The sequence below is a fragment of the Pipistrellus kuhlii genome, unplaced genomic scaffold (genome assembly GCF_014108245.1).
Source record: "Pipistrellus kuhlii isolate mPipKuh1 unplaced genomic scaffold, mPipKuh1.p scaffold_m20_p_57, whole genome shotgun sequence".
Taxonomy (NCBI): Eukaryota; Metazoa; Chordata; class Mammalia; order Chiroptera; family Vespertilionidae; genus Pipistrellus; species Pipistrellus kuhlii.
The window spans coordinates 860,945-882,713 of record NW_023425559.1 but is presented as its reverse complement, the minus strand read 5'-3'; the positions used below and the strand labels follow the sequence as shown (position 1 = coordinate 882,713).

Genomic DNA, 21,769 nt, shown 5'->3' with positions numbered 1-21,769 from the left:
TGCGCAGTGAGCGCCGGCCGCCGTGAGCGGCACTCGCGGGGAAGGTGGCTGGAGGTCCACGCGGGAGCGTGTGCTCCGTCCTCCTCCCGTCAGCCCCTCACACAGGCAGTCCAGGCCGGTGTGGCCTAGGAGGTAGGGCCACCTCCTCCTGCTCACATCACTCCCGGGACCCTGCTGGGCCGGCGTGGGGGGGGGGTAGGAGCTCCTCCCAAAGCTGCAGCTGAGAGCTGGGTCAGCTGGCCGGCTGGCGGGAAGGCGCTCCTGACTCTCCAGTCGGGCTGGAGCCCGCTGTGCTCTGCTCTGCTCTGCTGGAAGGCTAACAAGGTGCCCCTGCTTTCCTCTCCCCTGCCCCGTGGGTGTTTTCCCCTTCCCCGCCCTGTGGCCTCGGTGGTGGCAGTGGCGGTGGCGGTGGCGGTGGCGGTGGCGGTGGCGGTGGCGGAGGCGGAGGCGGTGGCGGTGGCGGTGGCGGGGGCGGGGGCGGGGGCGGAGGCGGTGGCGGGGGCGGGGGCGGGGGCGGAGGCGGAGGCGGTGGCGGAGGCGGAGGCGGTGGCGGTGGCGGTGGCGGTGGCGGTGGCGGTGGTGGTGATGGGAGAGGCTGGGACGGCAGAGTGAGAGAGTAGGCACTGGCTCAGCGTGGCCGGGGGCGCTGGCTTGTCACTCAGTGTGCACTCACTGTGTTCCTCGCAGGCTGCAGGAAAAGGGGTCTGTCGCCCTGGGCACTGGCTCCCCTCGCACCAGGAGTGTCCACGGAGGCGGGCCTTGCCCGTTGGGAGCCGCGGGCACTGCGGCTTGTGAAGTGGCCTGTCCAGGCCTCCGAGACCGGAGTGGGAGTCGCCATTTCCCAGAATGGGAGCAGGGAGGCTGTGACAGCAGACCTGAGGGACACAGGTCGCACCTGGGCGCTGTAAGCCGTTCCCTAGAGAGCGGCCGGGCTAAGCGAGTGCAGACCTGTCCTGGGCGGCGAGGGCCGTGGGCTCAGCACTGGCGGACGGCGGAGTGGCTCCCAGCCTGCCGGGCCTAGACGTGTTCTGGGCACAAAAGCGTGCGGGAGGGGAGGCCACTCTCTGGGACCTGAGGAAACTCCAGCTCCAGGGAATGAGGAAGAGGGAACAATGGGGCCGGCCCAGTGCCTGCGCTGGGACTGGCCGCTGGGACCTGGACGGCCCACTGCTTTGAGGGGCTGAGAGGAACCGTGGAAGCAGGGGTGCGGCCGGTGTGAGCACCCGTGATGTGTGCGGCAGGGGGGTTGGTGCCCTCAGCTCATAGGCACGTTGGTTTTCATCTTCTGATAAAGACAGTGCTCTCGCGGACAGGGTTCCCGCCTCACGGTCGCCCCTGTGCACCCGCAGGTTCTGGCCTCCATCTTCCCTGCTGTCGCCCTCCTCTTCTCCCCCTCCCCTATCATCTCCTTCCCTCCCTCCATTCCCTCCAGTATCCTCCCTTCCTGAGGAAAGGGGGGATAGGGAGACCGCTGCAGCCTGAGGTGGGGGCAGGGGCAGGGCCTGTGGGGAAGGCAGGGCCAGGGAGAGGCCTCAGCTTTTCATTGTAAGAGACGTTCAGAGATGGGAGTTGTTTGCGTTAGAAGATTATTATTTTCTGCTTTAAGTGGATGAGTCATCTGTGGATCATGGGGTTTAAAAAAAAGAACAGCAGAACCAAAATGAAACAGTTTAAGTGAAGAAAAGTTGTAGTGAGTTTTAAATTAATACAATCGGTCAAGCGTTTTGTCTCCTTTAGAGAAGCCCAGGAGGAAAGGTGGCTGTCAGGCTGTTTACCAGTGGCCTGGCCTTTTTGGCATCTGAATGTGGTGGGAAGGTCTGTGCAGAATTGGTGATGCTCAGGGGGTTTCATGGGATCAGAAAGGAACCTGTGCAAACCCTCTCACTTTCATAAGAACCCCTTCTCAGAGCTGGACCAGGTGCACGGCCGCCACTGAGGTCCACTTCCTTTTAGCAGCTCCCACCACAGACTCGCTTTTAAAGGAAGAGAGAGAGTGCTGGGAAGGAGAGAGCTCACAGCTACTTCATAGGCTTTTGACGAGCACATTCATTCTTTCCTGCCTGGAGAGGTGGTGGGGCCAGGGGCATGCAGCCAAGCTGGAGGAAGGGGTGCCAACAGGAGAAATGGTGGTGGGTGCCAGCTGTTCACCTCTAGGAGCATGAGTGATAAGGGGCTTCTCATCTTCTACAAGAGGAACATCTTTCCCTCCTCCACCCACACACCTACCATCCACCCACCCATCCACCCACCATCTATCTATCTACCCACCCACCCACCATCTATCCACCCATCCACCCATCCATCCACCCATCCACCCACCATCTATCTACCCATCCACCCATCCACTCACCCATCCATCCACCCACCCACCCATCCATCCATCCATCCATCCATCCACTCACCCATCCATCCATCCACCCATCCACCCACCCATCCATCCATCCATCCATCCATCCATCCATCCATCTACCCACCATCCATCCATACACCCACCCACTCACCATCCATCCATCCACCATCCATCCACCCACCATCCTTCTGGCCACCATCCATCCATTCATCCACCCACCCACCATCTATCCATCCATTCATCTAACTACAACCCACCCACTCACTCATTCACCCATTCACCCACCCGTCCATCTTGCATCCATCCATCCCATGTTAATTGCCTATTCTATACCAGGATTACTAGTCTGAAAACTTGGTTAAGTCCATGAACAGAGCACTAGAAATCCAGAACATTTCATCATGCTAAAAAGAAACTTCACACCATCTGTGTCACTCCCCATTTCTCTCCTCCTGGTAACCCTTGGCAACCACTAACTTACTTTGTGTCTGTAGATGTGAGTGTTCTGGGCATTTCGTGGACGGAGTCACGCACTGCATGGCCTTTGTGACCGGCTCACTCCTGTGCTGGCTCCCAGGGCGCTAGGTGTTGGCGGGTCAGGGTTGAACCTAGTTCACAGCGGGGGGCATGCTCGCTCACTCAGCTGGTGGCACACGGATCTTCCCCTGATGCTGTGAACATAGCATGGAAATACGGTTCCTGCTTGTGGGTTGGGTTTTCACTTTCTTGAAGCACAAAAGTTTTTAGTTTTGATAAAAATCCAGTTTATTGTTGTTATTTCTTACGTGAAAATGATATTTGATCAGAGACTGAGAAGAGGGAAAGACGTGAGTTCTGGGGTGAGAAAACACCAAATGGCTGAGCTGGGAGGAGGCGGCTGCTGGTCAGGTGAGGAGTCTGGGGTCAGCTGCTGGGGGGGGCGGGGGGGCTGTGAGCGCCACTCCGTGAGGGTTAGCACAGCGGTACCCAGATCCTCTGCTGCCGTGGTGTGAGGGTGCTCCCCGCCTCTCCTCTGCGGGACACCTCCTCCGCGGACTGCCCGCACCGGGGGCTGCTCTCCTGGCCGGCTGGTGGGCTTTCTCCCCCGCTGCACCCTCCTCAGCCTCCCATCCTCACGCCTGCTCCCTCCTCCTCCTCCCCTCCTCCCGTCCCCCCTCTCCCTGGGGTGCAGGCAGGGCTCTGACAGTGGGGCTGGACCCCCTGCAGCTCATCTGCTGCTTTGTCCTCGCCCACTGTTTGCGACTCCTCCTTCCAGACCCAGTGCCGTGGCCCCTGAGGTGGACAGCCGTTCCGTCACACTCCCAGGCCCCCACGTTGGCTGCCATGGCTCCATGTTGAGCATCGACCTACGAACCCAGGAGGTCACAGTTCGATTCCTGGTCAGGGTACATGCTGGGGTTTTAGGCTTGATCCCCAGTAGGGGGCATGCAGGAGGCAGCCAATTAATGCTCTCTCATCATTGATGTTTTATTTTCTCTCTTCCTCTCTCTTCCTCTCAGAAATCAATAAAAAAATATTTAAAAAAAGTCTCCAGTGTGATGAGCGTGGTCTTCAGATGATGGGGGAAGGGAACCCATTGCCCCAGTTTCTCCGCTTAGCCTGGCTGTGACCACCAGGTGGCGCCGTGGCTTGTGAGCCACAGCTGTTGCTCCAGCCGTGGAGCGGTGCTGCAGGAACCACCTTTGGCCGCGTTAAGGCGATCTGTTAGCAAAGTGCCTAACAAGGGCCGTCTTCTCCCTGGAGAGGGGACCCTCAGAGGACGGCTCTTCCAGCAGCCGCTTATGGAGGCCCGTCCTTCCGTGCTGCCCCTGGCTGTCCGCGGCGGCTTTATGTTCGCGGAGTTTCACAGGATCTCTGCTGCGTTCCTCTTCCACCTGAGAAAGGAGTGGCTCTGCCTTTTCTTGGTGCAGAGACTGACCTCCCAGGCTCTTCAGAGGGGCAGGGGCCGCGGGGGAGGCAGGCTGAGGATGCTGCCGCCCGCCCGCGTTGGAGCTGTGGCCCTGAGGGTGGCCGGCTCTGTTCTGAGGGAGGCACCTGCTGTGTGTGCGCCTGGGCTGCTCCGCGGCCTCGGCAGCAGCGGCTCGCCGTGAAGCTGGGCAGGGCGGCTGCTCCGCCAGGGCTGGGCGCCTGTGCCGACCCTGCCAGTGTTTAAAGCTGCTTTCTCACGTCAACACGCTGTAAGGCTGTTCCTCATGTCAGCGATTGTGCACGTGTGCATCCATCGAGAGGATAGAGATGACAAAATCACCGTGAGTCTGGTAACACTGCTACATGGAACTTAGCCTGTCTCCGTGGTGACCGAGGCTGTGCTCAGCCCCGCGGTGCTGAGCGCCTGTGAGTGCTGGGTCCTGCCCTGCCTCGGCGTCCTAGGAGCCTGTGGTGCCCATGGACCTGGAGCAGAACCACCTGTCCCGGAGCAGCCTGGAGCCCAGTGCCTCCGCTGAGGGTCAGGAGAAGTGCCGCGAGAACGTCTGAAAGCCGTGTTTCAGAGGCCTGGCCCGAGTCCTGAGGGAGACAGGCGTGGCCCGCAGCCACGCTCACTCAGTGCGGGAGCCGGCAAGCCGCTGCCCTTGGCGGCGGAGCTGCAGGAGCAGGTTCAGGAGGTCCTCCCGGACCATTAGGATGGGGAATGACACCACCGCTCTCCACAGCCCCACCCCCCTCCCGGTGCCCACTGCAGCCTGCTCAGACGCTCCGACTTGGCAGACACCCCAGAAATCCCTGACTCAGCCGGGGGCTTCTTCTGTCCTCTTTGTCTTCTGGCCAGTCTTAGAGCACGTTCAGCGCAGCTGTGGGCCTGCTGGGCACACTGTGATCTGCTGATGCCAGCGGCTGCGCTTTATATAAAGGGCGAGGGGGCTGCCAAGACGGGCCAGGGCAGTCCCCAGGGTTTAGGTAAAGCTGCGAGGAGGCGGGCGAGGCGGTGCAGAAGCCCTGGGCGGCGGGCGTGTGGGAGGGGGCCTTCAGGGAGGAAAGCTGAGGAAGGCGGGCTGTGGCTGAAGCTCGGGCGTTGCTCAGGAAGCCCAGCAGCGTGAGGCGGTGGGCGATGGGTGTGTGACAGGCCAGACGCGGTGTGTCCCGCTAGGGGTCAGCAGGCTTCTCTGTAAGTGGCCAGGTGTGTAGGCCTCAAATTGTCTGACATGCATATTCTTTTTTATTCCTGCCAGTGAAATGTACAGAAATGACTCTTCGCTTGTGGGAATGCGGGTGTGGGCCAGTTAGGGCAGTGGGCATGGTGCCCACCTGGGGCCTCCCCCGGGCAGCCCTCTGCTGTGTGAGGAGTGTGCGCGGCTCCCGGTCAGGAGGAGCCTGTGTGCTTTTAGAGGACGTGGTAGATCACGACTCCAGGAAGAGACTGGGAGCGGGGCAGCGTGAGGCTGGCAGGAGAGGCTGGAGGAGTGAGAAGTCTGTCCCTGACGCTGGGGCTTTGGGGAAGAAACGGCTCTAAACAGGAAGGGGGCAGTGAGCGGGAAGAGGGAAGAGGCACAGGCGGGGCTGGGGGGAAGCTGGACGAGGGCGTGCATGGCCGCTACAGCCGGGCTACGGGCTATGGCGGCTGGAAAGTGGGGGGGTCTTTCTTGTCCGATTTGGGACGAGGATAGGTGGCAGGCAGTGTGCTCTAATCCGTGGTGAAAAGACCGGTCAGACATTCAGAGGTGTTGACTGGAGGTGGCAGGATGGTGGGTAATTTTCATTGTTTCTCATTTATGCTGACACCCCTTCCCCATGGCCTGGGGCTGGAGCCCCCATGTGTGCGCAGCATTAAGTAGAAGCAGCAGGTGGGGCCTCCAGTCCCGGTCTTACAGGAGAGAAGCATTGACCATTTTTCAGAGATGTACCTTATCAGGGTTTTTTAATCGTGAAAGAATTTTGTCATACACTTTTTCTGCATCTGTTGGCATGGTCATTGTGATTTTTGTCCTATATTCTATTAATATTTGTTACATTGGTTTTCAGATGTTAAACCAGCCTTGCATCCTATAGTTTTGTAACATGTCTTTGACTTGCTCTGTTTTCTGTGTAATATGTTCTCTCAGAATGAGTGGGGGAGTGTTTCTCTGTACCAACCCGTAATTACTGGTGGGGTTGAATATGCCTACCGGCCATTTGGGAATGCTGTTTAATTCCTTTCTCCATTTTTTTGTGATCTTCTTCTTCTTCTAATTGATTTGTAGTTATTGTCTCTTCTAGAGTTGAACAGCATTAGACCTATCATACTGGCCACGTGGTGGGGTCTGTGTGTGTCAGGGGCGCTCCAGTGGATGTGAGCGCCCCACGCGGGCCTCTGCAGGAGATGGATTCAGATGCTAACAGCCTAGGCGGCGTCCAGTCCTGCAGTTTGTCAGTTACATGAGGACATTCACACAGAGCATGTCTGGTTTAATAAAACGCGTTTTAAAGAATAAAGTAGTTCTTCCTGAACGCATTGGCTGCTTTCATTGAGGAAGTACCTGACTGCATCTGAATGGCTAGGTGGGCCCCTCTTAATCCCCCCCCCCCCCATTTTCCTTTATCATGATAGAATGTACTTAAACATACATTTTCATCTTTTAACCATTTTTAAGTACTGTCCGGTGGCATTAAGCATTTCAGTGTTGCATGACATTGCTATCTATTTCGAAAACATTTCACCCCCCCAGAAGCTCCGTCCCTGTACAGCTGTCTGTGAATTTGCCTGCCCATCTAAGCAGAACTTTACAGGTTTTGTCATTTCGTGTTGCTTATCTCGCTTAGCATGATATTTCCAAGGTCCATCGTGTTGTAGCCTTTGCCAGAATTTTATTCCTTTTTCTGGCTGAATGCTATTCCGTGGTCTGTGTGAACCGCATCTCTTGCTCTTCATCTGCTGATGGACACGAGTATTTTCCATCTTTTGACCACTTTACAGAGCGCTGTTTGAACACTTGTGTGTAGGTGTCTGTTCCAGTGCCTGCGTCCGTTCTCTGCGTATGTACCAGGAAGGGAATTCTGGGTCATTTGGTAACTGGTTAAAAACTTCCTGTCCCACAGCTTCCCCTACCGACACGACCCAGCATTCGGTGACAGCCGTCGGTGGGCGAGGGGCCACTCCAGGTGCTGGCGATGGCCGGTCGGACCGGCTCTCTGCCTCCTGGGTTCTGGTGGGTTTGTCCTTCCTGGCTACGGGAGCTTTAAGATCTTCTCTTGCCGTGACACTTACATGGAGCACAGTTCTCTAAAAGCTCACAGGAAAGTGCTGATCCTATTGAAATGCAAAACAAGCAGAACTCACAGAGAAGCTGGCAGAAGAGGAAGGATTTGGAGCTGGCATCCAGTGAGAGTTGTGGAAACATCAGGCACATTACGGCTCAGGTGCCACAGCATGGCAGGAAGCGCCTTCTGTTGACATCGTCATAGCGGATTGCTGTGCCCGGCAGTTCCAGTGGCTGCTTGTCACTAAATGGTCTTTTCTATTCCACATCTTTACATTGAGAGGAGTGTGTTCAAGAGGAAAAAAGCCGACTGCGTGAGAGCCAGGCATGTCTCCAGAGCAGGCAGGTTCACCAAAACTTGGTTTTGCTGTGAGCCAAACTGAAGCAGCCGCACTGTCCACGTCCAGGAGAGACTGATGTGGAGACGAGGATGTCGGCCTCTTTGTGGAGGGAGAGGTGTGTGACTGCCTCCACTTCGAGGACAGCCAGGCGCCAAGCCCGGGGGCCCTGCCTGCTCCAGCTGACGCACCTGCCAGGCGGGCTCGCTCCTGTGCTCCGCAGAGGAGAGGCAGCCAGCACCTTTCCCAGTTCCTAGGCACCCGGTACATCCGGGTTCAGGGACCGTGTGGCCTCAGGGCTCGGGCCTTGCGGTCTTTGGCCCGGCGGTCAGGACCTGGGGCGCTGGCAGGGCAAGTCCTCACTCAGGACTGAGGCCAGACCCGGCTGTGCTGCCCCACCCCCACCCCCGGGCACAGGAAGAGAAGAGCGCTGTGGCAGTTGTCCGTGGCACCTGCAGCCGTGGTGCTGGTGGACTGTGCCCCGGGGCCGGCAAGTCCCAGGGCAGAGGGGATGGCTTTCCTGCCCGGGAGCCGAGTGCTGGGCCGGGGACCTGCAAGCTCGCTCATGCGCACCCCTGGTGGCTGATGCTGGTTCCGTGGCCGCTGACCGGACGTCCCCAGCAGCCTCTCCTGGGGTCTGGACTCCTCCCGGTGGCTGTGCTGATGTCCGTGCCCAGCCTCAGACTCGGAGGAGCGGACATTGGCCAGGCAGGTGCCGTGGCCCATCCAGGAAACGCCTCTCTGGAGCGGGCCGTGGGCACGGGCTGTGTGCTGCTCTGGATGTCAGTCTTTGGAAAAAGGGCAGAGAGACCTCTGTCCAGAAGCGGGCAGGAGGAACACCCTGGTTTTCTTCTTTGCAGACAGGCAGGGAAGGGTTAAGTAGCAGATGAAAAGGGAGTTTGTTCCCTTAAATATAAATTATGGGGCAAATGTATATTAATTGTGTTTTCCAAATTTAGGAACTAACTCCTTTTCCTGCCAAGGGAAGAAACAAAAAGACAAAGAGGAAAAGGAAGTCTACCAGATATGGAAAGGGCTCATTCTCTCTCTCTAGCCCCTCGGACAATTAGCTGTGAACTGCTGGGCTGGGAGCGCTTACAGTTAGGGAGTGGGGGAGCTCGCCACGGCAGATGTGGCCTGGAGATGCGTCCGTGTGAGCGCCCCTCGGCGTGGCCGCCCGCGCTGTGGGCAGTGCTACTCCAGGGAGGAGGCAGCGCTGCGCAGTCTCGGGGTGGCGTCTGAGCAGAGGAGGACGGGGCGGCTCAGCACTCGGCACCTGGCTTCGGTTAGAGTCACCCATTGCGCTTTTGGGGGAAAGGCCCTTCTCGCCGGCACCTGTGCTGGCTGGACGTGGCCCAGGGGAGGGGTCAGTGACAGTGTCCCGCTGGGGCCCTGCCGTGGGTTGCGGAGCTCAGTGGGAGACCTGGGTCTGCATCACGGGGCCCCAGAGGGCAGGCTCTCCCCTTCTCTTTCGTGGCCGTGCGGTGGCTGAGGCCCGGGCAGAGCCTCGGGCATGCTGCTGTCTCACCAGAGGCTGACCTCCGGGCACACGCTTGTCTCCCCGCCATCCCAGGGCCGCCACACGGGCCAGCCCGGGGGACTCTACGTTCACTTGCCGTCTCTGTGACGTAGGCTGTTGGGCGTGTGGAGCACGTGTTGGGTCCCTGTCACAGCAGAACACTCTGAGATCTGGATGTCAGCCACGCACCAGCACCCGCTTGGTACAGCGGCTCCATAGCCCGGGGCCGTGTGCCCCTCACTGTCGGGGACCCCCCTCTTCACAGCCCGCTGTCCAGCCACCCACCGTGAACTGTCACCTGGGGCTTGGTTTGGGTTCGGGACCCTCCGAGAAGTCATGGTGGCGACTTGCTGGCCTGCCTTGCGGGCACGTCTGACAGTTGTTTCCGTTCACAGGTAGTTCCGGCCAAGGGGGAGGCCAGACAGGACTGCTGCCTGAGGACCGAGCTGCTGGGAGAGGAAGGTAAGGTGGGCCCGCCCGGCCAGCTTCTCCTCTCGCCCCTTCCCAGGCACCAGGCCCACGCAAGGTCTAGGGAAAGAAAAGCCTCATCAGAGAGTGAAAAGCCCTTCCGGTCTACTCAGAGCAGCGAGTCTGAGTGGTCATGGACCAGCTGCTGGCAGCTTCGTTCACGTCCCTCACCGCAGCCGCTCAGGGTGCTGCCCGGGAGCAGTGCTGGGTGCGTGGGGTGCTCCCACAGAGGACGTGGCCGGTGTCTTCGACTTGGGGAAGCTTGCCTTCCCTACCTCCCCTCGGGGCCTTTTCTCAACGCAGTGGTGAGCGAGGCCAGGGACTCCCCCATGTGGCCTGGAGCTGAGGCCGGAAGCCGCCAGCCATGTCCGCAGCAGCCAGCCAGGCTGCATGCCTCCTGCCACATGTGGCCTTGCCTTCTCTGACATCACCATCCTGGTGGTGCTGACTTGCACGTCCCTGATGAATTTGAGCATTTTTTCAGGTGCTTAGTAGCCACTGTGTCTTCTTTGGCGAAATACCCGTCAAGCCATTTGCCGGTTATTAAGGTGGGTCCCTGGTGTAGCGCTCTGACGCTCCCCTCTGTTACAGAGATCTCTATGGCTGCCGATGAAGGCTCCCCCGAGAAGCCGGGAGGAGACGCCCACGTGGCTGCAGACGCCACCAACGGGTCCTGTGAAAGGAGTGATACCAGCAGGCATGTCAGCCCAACTGAGAACACTCAGGACAATGCAAAAGTCAGCGCCCAGGAAGGGCCCACCAAACTGGCCCGGATAGCGGAGAACGGGGTTTCGGAAAGAGACACCGACGTGGAGAAGCAGAACCATGTCCCGGCTGATGACCTCACACAGACGGCCGTCATCGGGAGCAACGGGTACTTCCTGAGTAAACCAGCCCCGCAGGAGCCGGCCCTGCGGGTCCCCAGCACCTCGGCACCCTCCCTTCCCGGCCATGCTGCGAAGACTCTCCCAGGAGCGGCTGGCAAAGGGCGGACTCCCAGTGTGCCCTCTCAGACTCCCGCCGCGCCAGCCAGGCCCGGGGAAGGGAACAAAGACTCAGAGGACAAGAAGCCCACGGCCCTGGGCGCAGATGTCAAGGTTCATAGGGCTCGGAAGACCATGCCGAAGTCCGCCCTGGGCCTGGTAATGCGCCCGTCGGGGGGTGGTGCCGGGACAGCGTCCTTGGTGTTCTCTGTGTCTGTGCCATGGCAGGGGCGCGGTGCAGGGCGGAGAGGGCAGCACATGGGTGGCCGCCGGGAGGCGGGGAGGTTAGAGATGCTGCTCCCAGTTGGAGGGGCTCTCGGCCTGCTCTCTGGGCTTTGCTCTTGGCGGTGCCCATTGCCCGCGAGGAAACGCATCACAGACTGCGCTCCTGCTCCGAGCCCACCCCGTCTCCTCGGGACGTGAGTAGACAGGTCAGAGCCACGGTGTCTCAGAGGGAGGGACGAGGGACCGCATCCAAGACCCCAGCCAGCAGCTGAGGGCTCGGTCTGCCTGAGAACAGGCGGCCGTTCCCGATCACGCCGAGCCAAGTGCCTCGGCTATTACCACGTGCACTCTGAGTGCCCACAGGCTGCGCGTGCTCCCCGTCCTGCTGAGTCGGGTTTGTGGCCAGGTCCCTGGGATCTCGTACAGGCATTGCTGGGTGCACGCGATGCCCGTCTGCCCATCGTCCGCAGGGCCCTGTGCTTTCCCTGGGCAGCGTCCCTGCGGGCCCTGAGGGCCCGGCCGTCCGTCTCCTCAGCGCGAGGAACATGCTCTGTGCGCTGCTCTGTCCGTGGACGTGTCTTCTGCCTTCTCGCATGGCAGCTCACCGGCTTCCAGTTTTGATATTTTTGCTGGCCATTTCATATATTGATATTTTTAGTGTTCACAGCTGCTTTTTTCATAGCATTCTTAGTTATATTTTGTATTATTTTAAATTTATTTTGTTAATGCTCACTTAAGGGTAGTTTTTCCATTGATTTTTAGAGTGGAAGGGGACAAGAGAGAAACATCTGTTAGTGGCCTCCCCTCACCTCGACTGAGGACGGAACCCGCAGCCTTTCGGTGCAGGAGGCGTGCTCCGCCCACGCAGCGGCCAGCAGGACGCGCACATGTTCCTGTCTGGCCTGTGTTCTCGTTTCTCTGGGTCAGCGCAGGAGCACAATTGCAGGTCACGTGGTGATTAGAGATGTAGTTTTATAAGCAACTGCCAAGCCACCTTCCAGACCAGCCGTGGCCCATTCCACCCCGGCATGGGCTGCACAGCCAGTTCCTCTCGCAGTGCTGGGTGCCGCCGTTTAATTGTGGTTGTGAGAACTGTTGTGTTTAATTCTCTGCACGTCCTGGTGGCCATGGTGTGTCCTTCCCGCAGCGCTTCCACTCCCGTGCTGGGTTTCACCTGCGTGTCCTGTGAGCGCGGAGGCTGTGGCCGGAGCCGTGCTGGGCCTGCGCCTGCAGACTGTCTGGCTTGTGCGGCTTCACGCTCGCAGAGGGTCCCGTGGGAAATGCTTCCCTTTGGTGAGGTCCAGCCGGCACGTGGAAGCTCCTCCTCATGGCTAATTGTCTGGTGTCACGTCCAAGAGCCTCGTGAGCCCTAGGTCCCCGGTTTCTCTGATTCTTAGGAGTTTTTTACTTTCATGTGAACTTCAAATATAGGACCCATGTACCCATTTTGAGTTAATTTTTGTATTAGGTGTGAGGTTGAGATGAAGTTCATTTTTTGTGCCTATTTTTTCTTGGCCCACCATTATCAATTTCAAAATGCATGTGAGAAATTTTACACCACTTATTTAATCTCCTTGAAATTATACTTTTATTCCATTCCCTCTTCCAGGTGTTTATTCTGCCATATTTTTATTCTTGAGGATCTTTTGTCATCTCATTAAGTTTTTCTAGGGAAAGAAAGCAATTTAAAATTCAATACCAAGAGTTTCTCTGACCATCGGCTTCTATAAGTGTCAGCTTTGTTTTGAATTGAGTTCTTATGATGATTAGTATGCGGTTGGCTGCAACATATCATTTTGTTGGAAATTGCTGCACATTCTCAGGCTGGTCAGTTGTAGGAAGAGTGTGGAAGGGTGTGAGGCTTGGAAACCGATTTCCTGAAGGCCATGCCCGCCCGCTCCACAGCCCGGACACTGTGTGCTCCTGGGGTCCCTGTGAGGAGATACCCGGCCAGGACCCCTGCATGTGGTGCCCTCGTGCTTTAGGCCTGGCCTCCGCTGCCCTCAGGATGGCCAGCTCCCCAAACCCGCTTCTCACTTGTTTGGTTTTCTTTGGAATCTGAGCTTTATTGAAAATTGTAGTTTTAAAAAAAATTCTTGCGGAAACCTTTGGCTCAGTGGACAGAGCATCGGCCTGCGGACTGAAAGATCCCAGGTTCGATTCTGGTCAAGGGCATGTACCTTGGTTGCGGACACATCCCTAGTAGGGTGTGTGTAGGAGGCAGCTGATCGATGTTTCTTTCTCATCGATGTTTCTAACTCTATTCCTTTCCCTTCCTCTCTGTAAAAAATCAATAAAATATATCTTTAAAAGATTCTTGATTTTTAGAGAGAGAGAGAGAAAGATGGAGAGAGAGAGGGGAAAACATCAATTTGTTGTTCTACTTATTTATGCACTCGTCGGTTGATTATATATAATGTGTGTGTGTGTTTATACACATAGTAATTTTTTTATTTTTAGAGAGAGTGGGAGAGGACGATAGAAAGAAACATAGATGAGAGAGAAAAATTGTTTGGCTGCCACCTGCATACCCCCTATTGGGGACTGAGCCTGCAACCTGGGCGTGTGCCCTGATCAGGTATTGAACCAGTGACCTCGGTGCATAGAATGACGCTGAACCAACTGAGCTACACCAGACGTGCATTGGTTGATTCTTCTTTATTTAATACACACACACACACACACACACCAGAGGCCCGGTGCACAAATTCATGCACCAGTGGGTTCCCTTGGGCTAGCCTTGGGATTGGGCCGAAGCCAGTTCCGACATCCCCTGAGGGGTTCTGGATTGCGAGAAGGTGCAGACCAGGCCAAGGGACCTCACTGATGCATGATCGGGGCTGGGGAGGGACATGGGAGGTTAGCCAGCTGGGGAGGGACCATGGGAGGGCTCCAGGGCGTGTCTGGCCCATCCTGATTGATGGACCTCAGCAGCAAGCTAATATACTGGTTGGAGTGTCTGCCCCCTGGTGTTCAGTGCACGACATAGTGAGTGGTTGAGCTGCCTTAGCATATCATTAGCATATTATGCTTTGATTGATTGACTCGACAACTGGACACTTAGCATATTAGGCTTTTATTATATAGGATATTTTCTTGATTTCAGAGAGGAAGGGAAAGTGAGAGAAACAGTGATGAGGGAGAATCCTCGATCTGCTATCGCCTACACGGCCCCTGCTGGGGATTGACCCTGGAACCTGGGCATGGGTCCTGACCGGGAATGGAATGGTGACCTCCTGGTTTATAGGTTGACGCTCAACCACGGAGCCATGCCGGCCTGGCATTGGTTGATTCTTTCATGTGCATTGGCCTGAGTTCAAACCCACAACCTTGGTATATGGGGATGACAGTCTAACCAACTGGGCCAGGGCTTGGAAATGGCGTTTTAAGACAAGTCATTTCAGTGAGAAAGTGAATGTTGGAAAAGGTATCTGTCAGAGTGTGAAATGCAGGCGTTTGCAGGCCTCACTTCTGCCCCCTGGCAGTGCAGTTGTCTGCTGCCTCCCTCCCTCCCTCCCTCCCTCTCTCCCTCCCTCCCCCCAACCCCTCCAGTGTTGGTCCTGGCAGAAAGCAATAACATGGCAGATGCCTCCACTGTTTGGGCAAAGAAAGGGAAATTTCTAGAAGGGAGCCTTTAGGCCTGCATTGAGGTCCTTGTTACCTCAGCCCACAGTGCAGCCCGTTTCTCTACCTGCACAGTGGCCCCTCAGCTTTCTCCTTCCCGTCTGTGTCACCACTGCCCCTCCTCCCATGTGTCCCCGGATTCCCCAGGTTCTGAGGAAAAGATGGGTCAGTTCTTTGAGCTCCCGCCATCCTCAGCACAGCCCCCGCCCACCCCGTGCAGTCGCATCTGCTGGTGCGGAGAGGGCCGCTGTCTGTGCCGGAGGGCTCACCCCGGCCGGGGAGGGTGGCCTGGGGACACGGGCGCGGTGATGAGGACTGCACCCTGTGGCCGTTTGGGTGCCGGTGGGGTGTGGGCCAGCCTGGTGCAGTGGGTGGCAGGTGTGACTCAGTGCCCTCTAGGAGGGTGACAGTGTCCTGGGGGCAGGGGAGGGGGAGGCTGAGGCGCCCAGACCCATCTAGGCAGCTCTGTGCGAGGCAGTTCTTGTCTCATGTTTTTGCTTTGTCAAATAATAGTGCCTAACAAAACCGAGAAGCTTGCCTTTTTTAGATTTTCAAAATAGCGTCTTACAGAGCAGTGTGTCCCTGAGTGGCCTGTGCTGCTTTCCCGAGGCCCCGTCTGCCTCTGTCCGCCGTCTGGGCCTTGTAGGGGCACAGGGAGCAGGATGCGGTACCTGGGCCAGTGACACACCCACCTGGCACTCCATTGGAATAGTGCTCCCTGTGCAGGGGGAGGGGGAGGTGCTCCCTGTGCAGGGGGAGGGGGAGGCTTTGGAGGAGCAGCACGTGGAGCAGGTGGGGGAGTGTCCCTTTCAGAGAAGGGGGTGGCCAGGGGCCAGTTAGAGCCACAGGGCCAGCTGCCGCCTGGACAGTGACCCCACCCATGAACAGGCCCAAAGCATAAAATACACCATCTCAGCCAGTTCTAAGCGTCCCGTTCTGGACACAAAGGACATTCAAGGTGTGGAGCCACTGTCACTCTCTCCGGGATCTTCTCATCTTCCCACATGGACACTGTCCCCTTAAACACTCATCCCGCTGCCTCCCCACCCCGCCCACCGCCAGGGATTGTCTGTCTGTGGGTCTTACTCCTCTAGGGGCCTCACGTTCTTAGCCGGCGGTGCAGACCCTATAGTCCCGGAGCCAGGCGCACTTCCTCCCGCCTCACGGTGACACGTGTGCAGAGAGGAGCGGGGCCCGGGCCACAGGCTGCGCGCCGGCTGCGGTGTGCTGGCTGCTGGTGCGTGATTACGGTCACTGACTGCCTTTGTCCTGAAGCCCACAGCCAGCAAGGACCCCCGAGAAGCTCGAGGTCAGGAGGAGCCCGCAGAGGACATGAGCAAGAACGTTTCTGATTTTGGACGACAGCAGCTTTTGCCCCCCTTCCCACCCCTTCACCAGTCGCTACCTCAAAACCAGTGCTACATGGCCACCACGAAGTCACAGACAGGTGAGGCCGGCAGTGGCCGGCTCCGAGGTGAGGCCGGCAGTGGCCGGCTCCGGGTGTGTGTTTCCAACCTTCCCCTGCCCACCCAGAGCCGTGTTTGACTCTGAGTGTGAGTGTGCTCAGGGTTGGGGCGCTGGCCTCGGGGGTCCTTCTGGGCTCCCCTGGAAACCTGCAGCGCCCCCCTTCCCCCCCACACACCGGTGCCTTGTCAGTCTCACATGAAGATTGTCTCCATGACGGAATCTTACTGCCCTGGTCCCCTGTTGGGTGGAAGATGCTGGCTGGCGAACTCCCCATGGTTATTGGGGGCCCTGTGGGCGGAGGGTTTGGGAATGGTGCTCTGGCCCCAGCTGTTGTCCTCCCCTTTGCTGTGGGCGCCCTCTCTCTGCTCAGCCTGCTTCTGCTTCTGCTCTTGCCGTTGGGGCTGAGGCTGAGCATGCGTTTGGTTGGGCCTCCGGCAGCAGGTGGCTGCACGAGTGGCCCCCAGGAGGCCGGGGTGGCGGGGCTTGCGCTGGAGCCACTGGACACAAGTCCTGCAGACAGGACGCTCCCTTCAGTGTAGCGAGCCCACACAGTCTGGCTGCACTGCGGCCACTCCCCTGAGAGGCTGCCTGGGGCGTGTCCATGGTCGGAGCGGCATGTCTTCTGGACTTTAAATACTTGCGCCTGTAGGGACGTCTGACCTCCGGCCTGCAGGCCCTCTGCCGGCATCTCCGCGCCTTCCCCGCTGTGTGCTCCCCCCGAGACTCCTGAGCCCGGAGCGTGGGTGCAGACACGCCCCTTTGGCCTCTAGATACTTCAGAGTTGTCTCCTACAAGGGACGCATAATGTCTCTGGAGAGGAGCACTGCCATCGGGGCGGTAACCGCGCAGCCACACTGGCCAGCTTTTGCCAGTTGCCCTGAGAATGCCCTTTTCAGCAAAGAAAGCAGTTTCTTTTTTTTTTTTTTTAATATATTTTATTGATTTTGTACAGAGAGGAATGGAGAGATAGAGAGTTAGAAATACTGATGAGAGAGAGTCATCGATCAGCTGCCTCTTGCACACCCCCTACTGGGGATATGCCCGCAACCAAGGTACATGCCCTTGATCGGAATCGAACCCGGGATCCTTCAGTCCCCAAGCCGATGCTCTATCCATTGAGCCAAACCGGTCTCGGCAAAGAAAGCAGTTTCTCTCAGTGGGTTTCAGAAACTTTTAGACCCTGGAGTTTTTTTTTGTTTTTTTTAAAGTTTGGTTCCAGCTTTGTCCTCCCTTTTCTGTGGGCGCTGTCACCCAGCACCCTCCTGCCTTGAGCTGGTGGACGGAGCCAGGAGGAGGGTGGCAGGAAGGTCACTGCAGGGGCGGGGCTTTCAATCCCAGTTGCATCCGTACAGTGTTTTCTTATGAATTAAACGGTCTGCCCGTGAGCGCCCCTGCCGGCGGCCGTCCCGTGTCGGTGCTGCCTGTTGGTGGTCAGGCTGGGAGCTGTCCCCCACCTGGAAAACACATTTGAATGGCGCTTCCTTTTCTTGTCTCCTTTGACTTTCTTTTTTTTTTCTTTTTTTTTTTTTTTTTTAGCTTCCTTGCCTTTTGTTTTAGCAGCTGCAGTGTCTCGGAAGAAAAAACGAAGAATGGGAACCTATAGTCTGGTTCCCAGGAAAAAGACCAAAGTGTTAAAACAGAGGACGGTGATTGAGATGTTTAAGAGTATAACTCACTCCACTGCAGGCGCCAAGGTACGGGCGCAGTGTGCGCCGTGTGTCTGTCCAGGACCCTCTGCGGCCTGGGTGGGGGGTGGATGGCCTGTGTCCCTTTCGAAGGAGCCAGGCTGAGGCGCCTCGGCTCTAGGCCATGCCTCCCGTCCCTGTGGTGGCGGCGCCCTGCGCTGGGGGGTGGCAGGCCGTCCTGCTCCCGGCTCCACGTGACGGATGCCCTGCCCCTGCTCAGAGCGAGAAGGACCTGGGCGACAGCACCCTCCACGTGAACGGGGAGAGCATGGAGATGGACTCGGAGGAGGAGGACTCCGAGGAGCTGGAGGAGGAGGAGGACCAGGGCGCCGAGCAGGCTGCCGCCTTCCCCACGGAGGACAGCAGGACTTCCAAAGAGAGTGTGTCGGGGAGTGACCGCACCCACAAGGTAGGCCTGTCCCTCCTCGGTCAGGAGGCTGCAGCGCGGGCCTTCGTGGATCCGGGAGTTGGCAGTGGCCCTTCTAGGCCCCCTCCATCCCTGCCTGCATCTGACTTAAGTTTCTGCTTACCTTTCCTGCATTTAGATAACCTTTATGTTATCAGGGATGTGTGTCCCTGTACCTGTGTGGCAGGGCTGCGTTGACCTCCTTGAGCTCTGGGTGGACAGGACTCTGGTGGCTGACTGCTCATGGTGCTTGCTGCTGGCCGGTGGGGCCCCTCCCCAGGCGCAGCCTCCCCCGCTGAGGCACTGATGGGAGTCCCTGTCCTCCTGGTCGGAGCCAGTGGGTATCCACGGCTGCTGAGGGACATGCAATCGGGCAGCCCCTGGTGTGTCCCAGGGGCCAGGCATGTCCTTGTTATGTGGCCACCCGAGGACCAGCTCCAGGAGGTGGCAGGGTGGCAGCACGGTCACAGCTGCCGCATCGTGGCCCTGCCAGCCAGGCACTGCCTGCAAGTGGCCCTGGGCTCCGTCCTGGCCAGCGTCTCCAGGGGCCCGGTGGGTGTGGTTTCTGAGCAGATGCCGTGGATGGGGGAGCATTTGTGTGCACTCAGTTCTGAGGGGAAGACAAGAAGGGGCGTTGGGAGCTGGGGGACATGGATGCTGTGCTCTTCCTGAGCCGTATCAGTCTTGGCTCAGGAAACTTGCAGTCACCTTTGAGCTGACCATTGCTCCGAGCCCCGCTGAGCATTCTGTCCCGTCGTCTGTGGTTGTGCGTCTGTGACGACGTGGCACCAGGAGCGTGTGTGACCGTGGGGTGGGCATCCGCTCTGGGCCGGCTTGTCTCCCAGCCCTGCCTGGGGGCTCGCAGCCCAGGCCTTGCCTCTTGCTGTTCCTCCTGGATCCTGGGTGCTGGCATTGATGTAAGCTGTCTTCTAATACTTCATGGATATCACCTTCTGTTCATCAACGTTTGACTTACAGAACTAATTTGGTGATAAAATGTAATGTTAATGCACTCAAAATGGCTGAATGCTATGGAACCCATTCCCTCGAAATGGCTATCCACGTACGTCAACAGTGTTTACTGGCTGATTCTCCCCTGGCTGGTTTAAAAAGCCTCCGTTGTCATAGACACTACGGCACAGGAGTTTGAGTCTGTAAAGGGGAAAGCTAAGTGAGTCTCCAGCGAACCAAAGAACCAAGAAAAGGCAGACAGAAGAAGATACTATGGCCAGCGGGAAACAAAACCAGATGGCGGGTATGGCTCTCAGTCGGCAGCTGCAGGGAGCGAGAATAGATGTCATGGTCACGGCCACTCCAGGGAGAGAAAGATGGTCCATGCACCTGCGGACACTCCTCACGCCTGACTGCGTGTCGGTCGACAGCCACAGGTGTGTCACACGGTGGCCGTGCGAGGGGCAGACTGCTCAGCGGAGACAGGTCACAGGGCCTGTTACCAGCACTGAGTGGCCGAGATGAAAGGGGGAGGCCGAGAGCGTCTGTGTTTCGGGGCGCCTGTGAAGCCAGCTGGGGTTGGGGTTTGGGGATGACCTCGTGATCCCAAGAGTGATAAGGACTTCGTTGGCCAGTGACCACAGAACGCCATGCCTGAGTGTTCGCCGGCCGCCCTCAGACAGCCCTGCTTTGTGCTGACGGAACCTTGCGTGGGCATGTGTTAGTGTGGCTGTCTCTGCAGTGTTACGTTTGTGGTCTTTGTACTGTTAATTCATTTTCATTGTTATATCACGGTGTGTGTTTTTTTAAATTGATTTCATAGAGGAAGGGAGAGGGAGAGAGATAAACATCAATGATGAGACTCATTGATTGGCTGCCTCCTGCATGCCCCCTCCTGGGAATGGAGCCTGTAACCTGGGCGTGTGGCCTTCAGGGAACTGAACCCCAGATGCTTCAGTCCACCGGCCGACACTATTGTGGAGCCACCCTGGCGAGGGCTATCACGGTGGTTTTTAAAGTCATCTTGGTTCTCTGAGATCCTCTCTGGCCATCTTGGGGTCAGAAGTTGCTGCAAAATGCTAAAATTGTAGTTGTCTTTAAACTGTCATTTATTGGAGCTGTACTGTGGGTTAAACATGCTCGTTTTAATTTGTGACAGAAATACTATCGGACATAACACAGTAAAGGCTCTGTAATTCTTAGTGGTTTTCCCGAGACCAGAACTCAGCTTGTGGTGTCCCCAGGTGCCTGCTAGCCGCCCAGAGTGCCTGCCGCTGTGGGACCCGCACGACTTCACGGCCAGACTGGCCTCCCCTCCCGAGGGCTCAGGCACGTCTCCTGTGTGTCCCTGTGGGACCCCACTCGGTGCAGCCGCTTGTCGGTGGGGCGGTTACATTCCAAATCACTTGGTAGCAGGGGAGCCCGTTGTGTGTTCCTCCCATGGCAGCCGCCTTCTCACTGGTGTGGCCAGCATTGCTGTTTGGTTTAGAAGCCGGTTTGAGGGTCTGGTCACGTGGCAGGCAGCTGGGTGGGGGTGGTGGTTACAGATGTTCTGAGCGTTGGGAGGAGGCGAGGCGCAACCCTCACTTCCCAGCCTGAGGTCGGAGCTGGGTCTGGTGACAGGTCGGCCCCAGAGCCTTCGCTCCCTCCTGTCTCAGCCTGCAGCACTGCCCGGTTGTCCGGCTGCGGTCCCTCTGCCCGTCCCTTGGGTGTGATTTGCCTTCTCAGCAGCTGTTGTGTGTGCAGTTTCCCAGCGACCCTGCCAAGTCCCCTGCTCCTTCCTTCCAGGTCTCACGGCACGAGCTGGGCCACTGAGTTGTTAACCTGCTTGTTTTGATGGTAGTTTCATTGCTCAGTCTGCTGCTGTTGTTAATCCTCACCTGAGGATATTTTTTCCATTGATTTTTAGAGAGATGAGAAGCGGGGAGGGGAGAGAGAGAAACATTGATGTGAGAGAGACATACGGTATCCATTGCTTGCCTCCCGAATGCTCCCTGACTGAGGCCGGGGATTGAGCCTGCAACATGCCCTTGACCGGCATTGACCCTTCAGTCCAAGGGCTGACGCTGTAATCACTGAGCAACCTGCTAGGTTTCATTGTTCAATCTTTTTAAAATAAAAACTACCCAACGAAACTTAAAGATACCATATAATAAATAAAGCTGACGGAAGCTATCGAACCCTACCAGACAGGCTGCTGTGCTCCTCAGTGGTGAGCTTTTAAAGCATTTCTAACAGGAGTGAAGGGGAGGGTGGCTGCCGTCTACCCGCCTAAACCCGCAGCGCAGTCCCTGAGATCTTGTGGGATGAGAACCAGCGGGAAACGTTCCTGTGGCAGGACCAGGAGAAAGAAGTGTTTGCGAGGATGGATTCCCCTCCAGCGGCGAGACCGAAGCGGGGGAGGAGCAGCTGGAGAGCCGCGCCCGTGCTCCCGCACAGAACCAGGGAGCAGGTGGTGGCGGGGCCCAGCCTCAGGGTCAGGGCCCGGCGGTGCAGGCGCGGGAAACGGCGGGTGGCACCGCACGGGCCACGCAGTCGTCCAGGACAAGGTCGTTGAAAAGCAGGCACTTCATTGTGGCGCT

General features: G+C 57.6%; 1 protein-coding gene across 9 annotated transcripts in view; it reads left to right on the top strand.

The window, feature by feature from the left end:
- The window catches only part of EHMT1 (euchromatic histone lysine methyltransferase 1), a 63,393-nt gene that overhangs the window by 12,684 nt on the left and 28,940 nt on the right, over nt 1–21,769 (top strand). For 6 of the 9 annotated variants that reach the window (XR_004984173.2, XM_036416796.2, XM_036416797.2 and 3 more), the window contains exons 2-7: nt 7,861–7,867; nt 9,778–9,840; nt 10,438–10,988; nt 15,954–16,125; nt 17,682–17,839; nt 18,051–18,239. Coding sequence is in view for 8 of the 9 variants with exons in the window: in XM_036416796.2 (XP_036272689.1) it covers nt 7,861–7,867; nt 9,778–9,840; nt 10,438–10,988; nt 15,954–16,125; nt 17,682–17,839; nt 18,051–18,239 (1,140 nt within the window). In the remaining variant the exon portion in view is untranslated. Of the gene's footprint in view, nt 1–7,860; nt 7,868–9,773; nt 9,841–10,437; nt 10,989–15,953; nt 16,126–17,681; nt 17,840–18,050; nt 18,240–21,769 lie in introns of all 9 variants that reach the window. The other 3 variants (XM_036416798.2, XM_036416794.2, XM_036416795.2) reach the window with 2 other exon arrangements.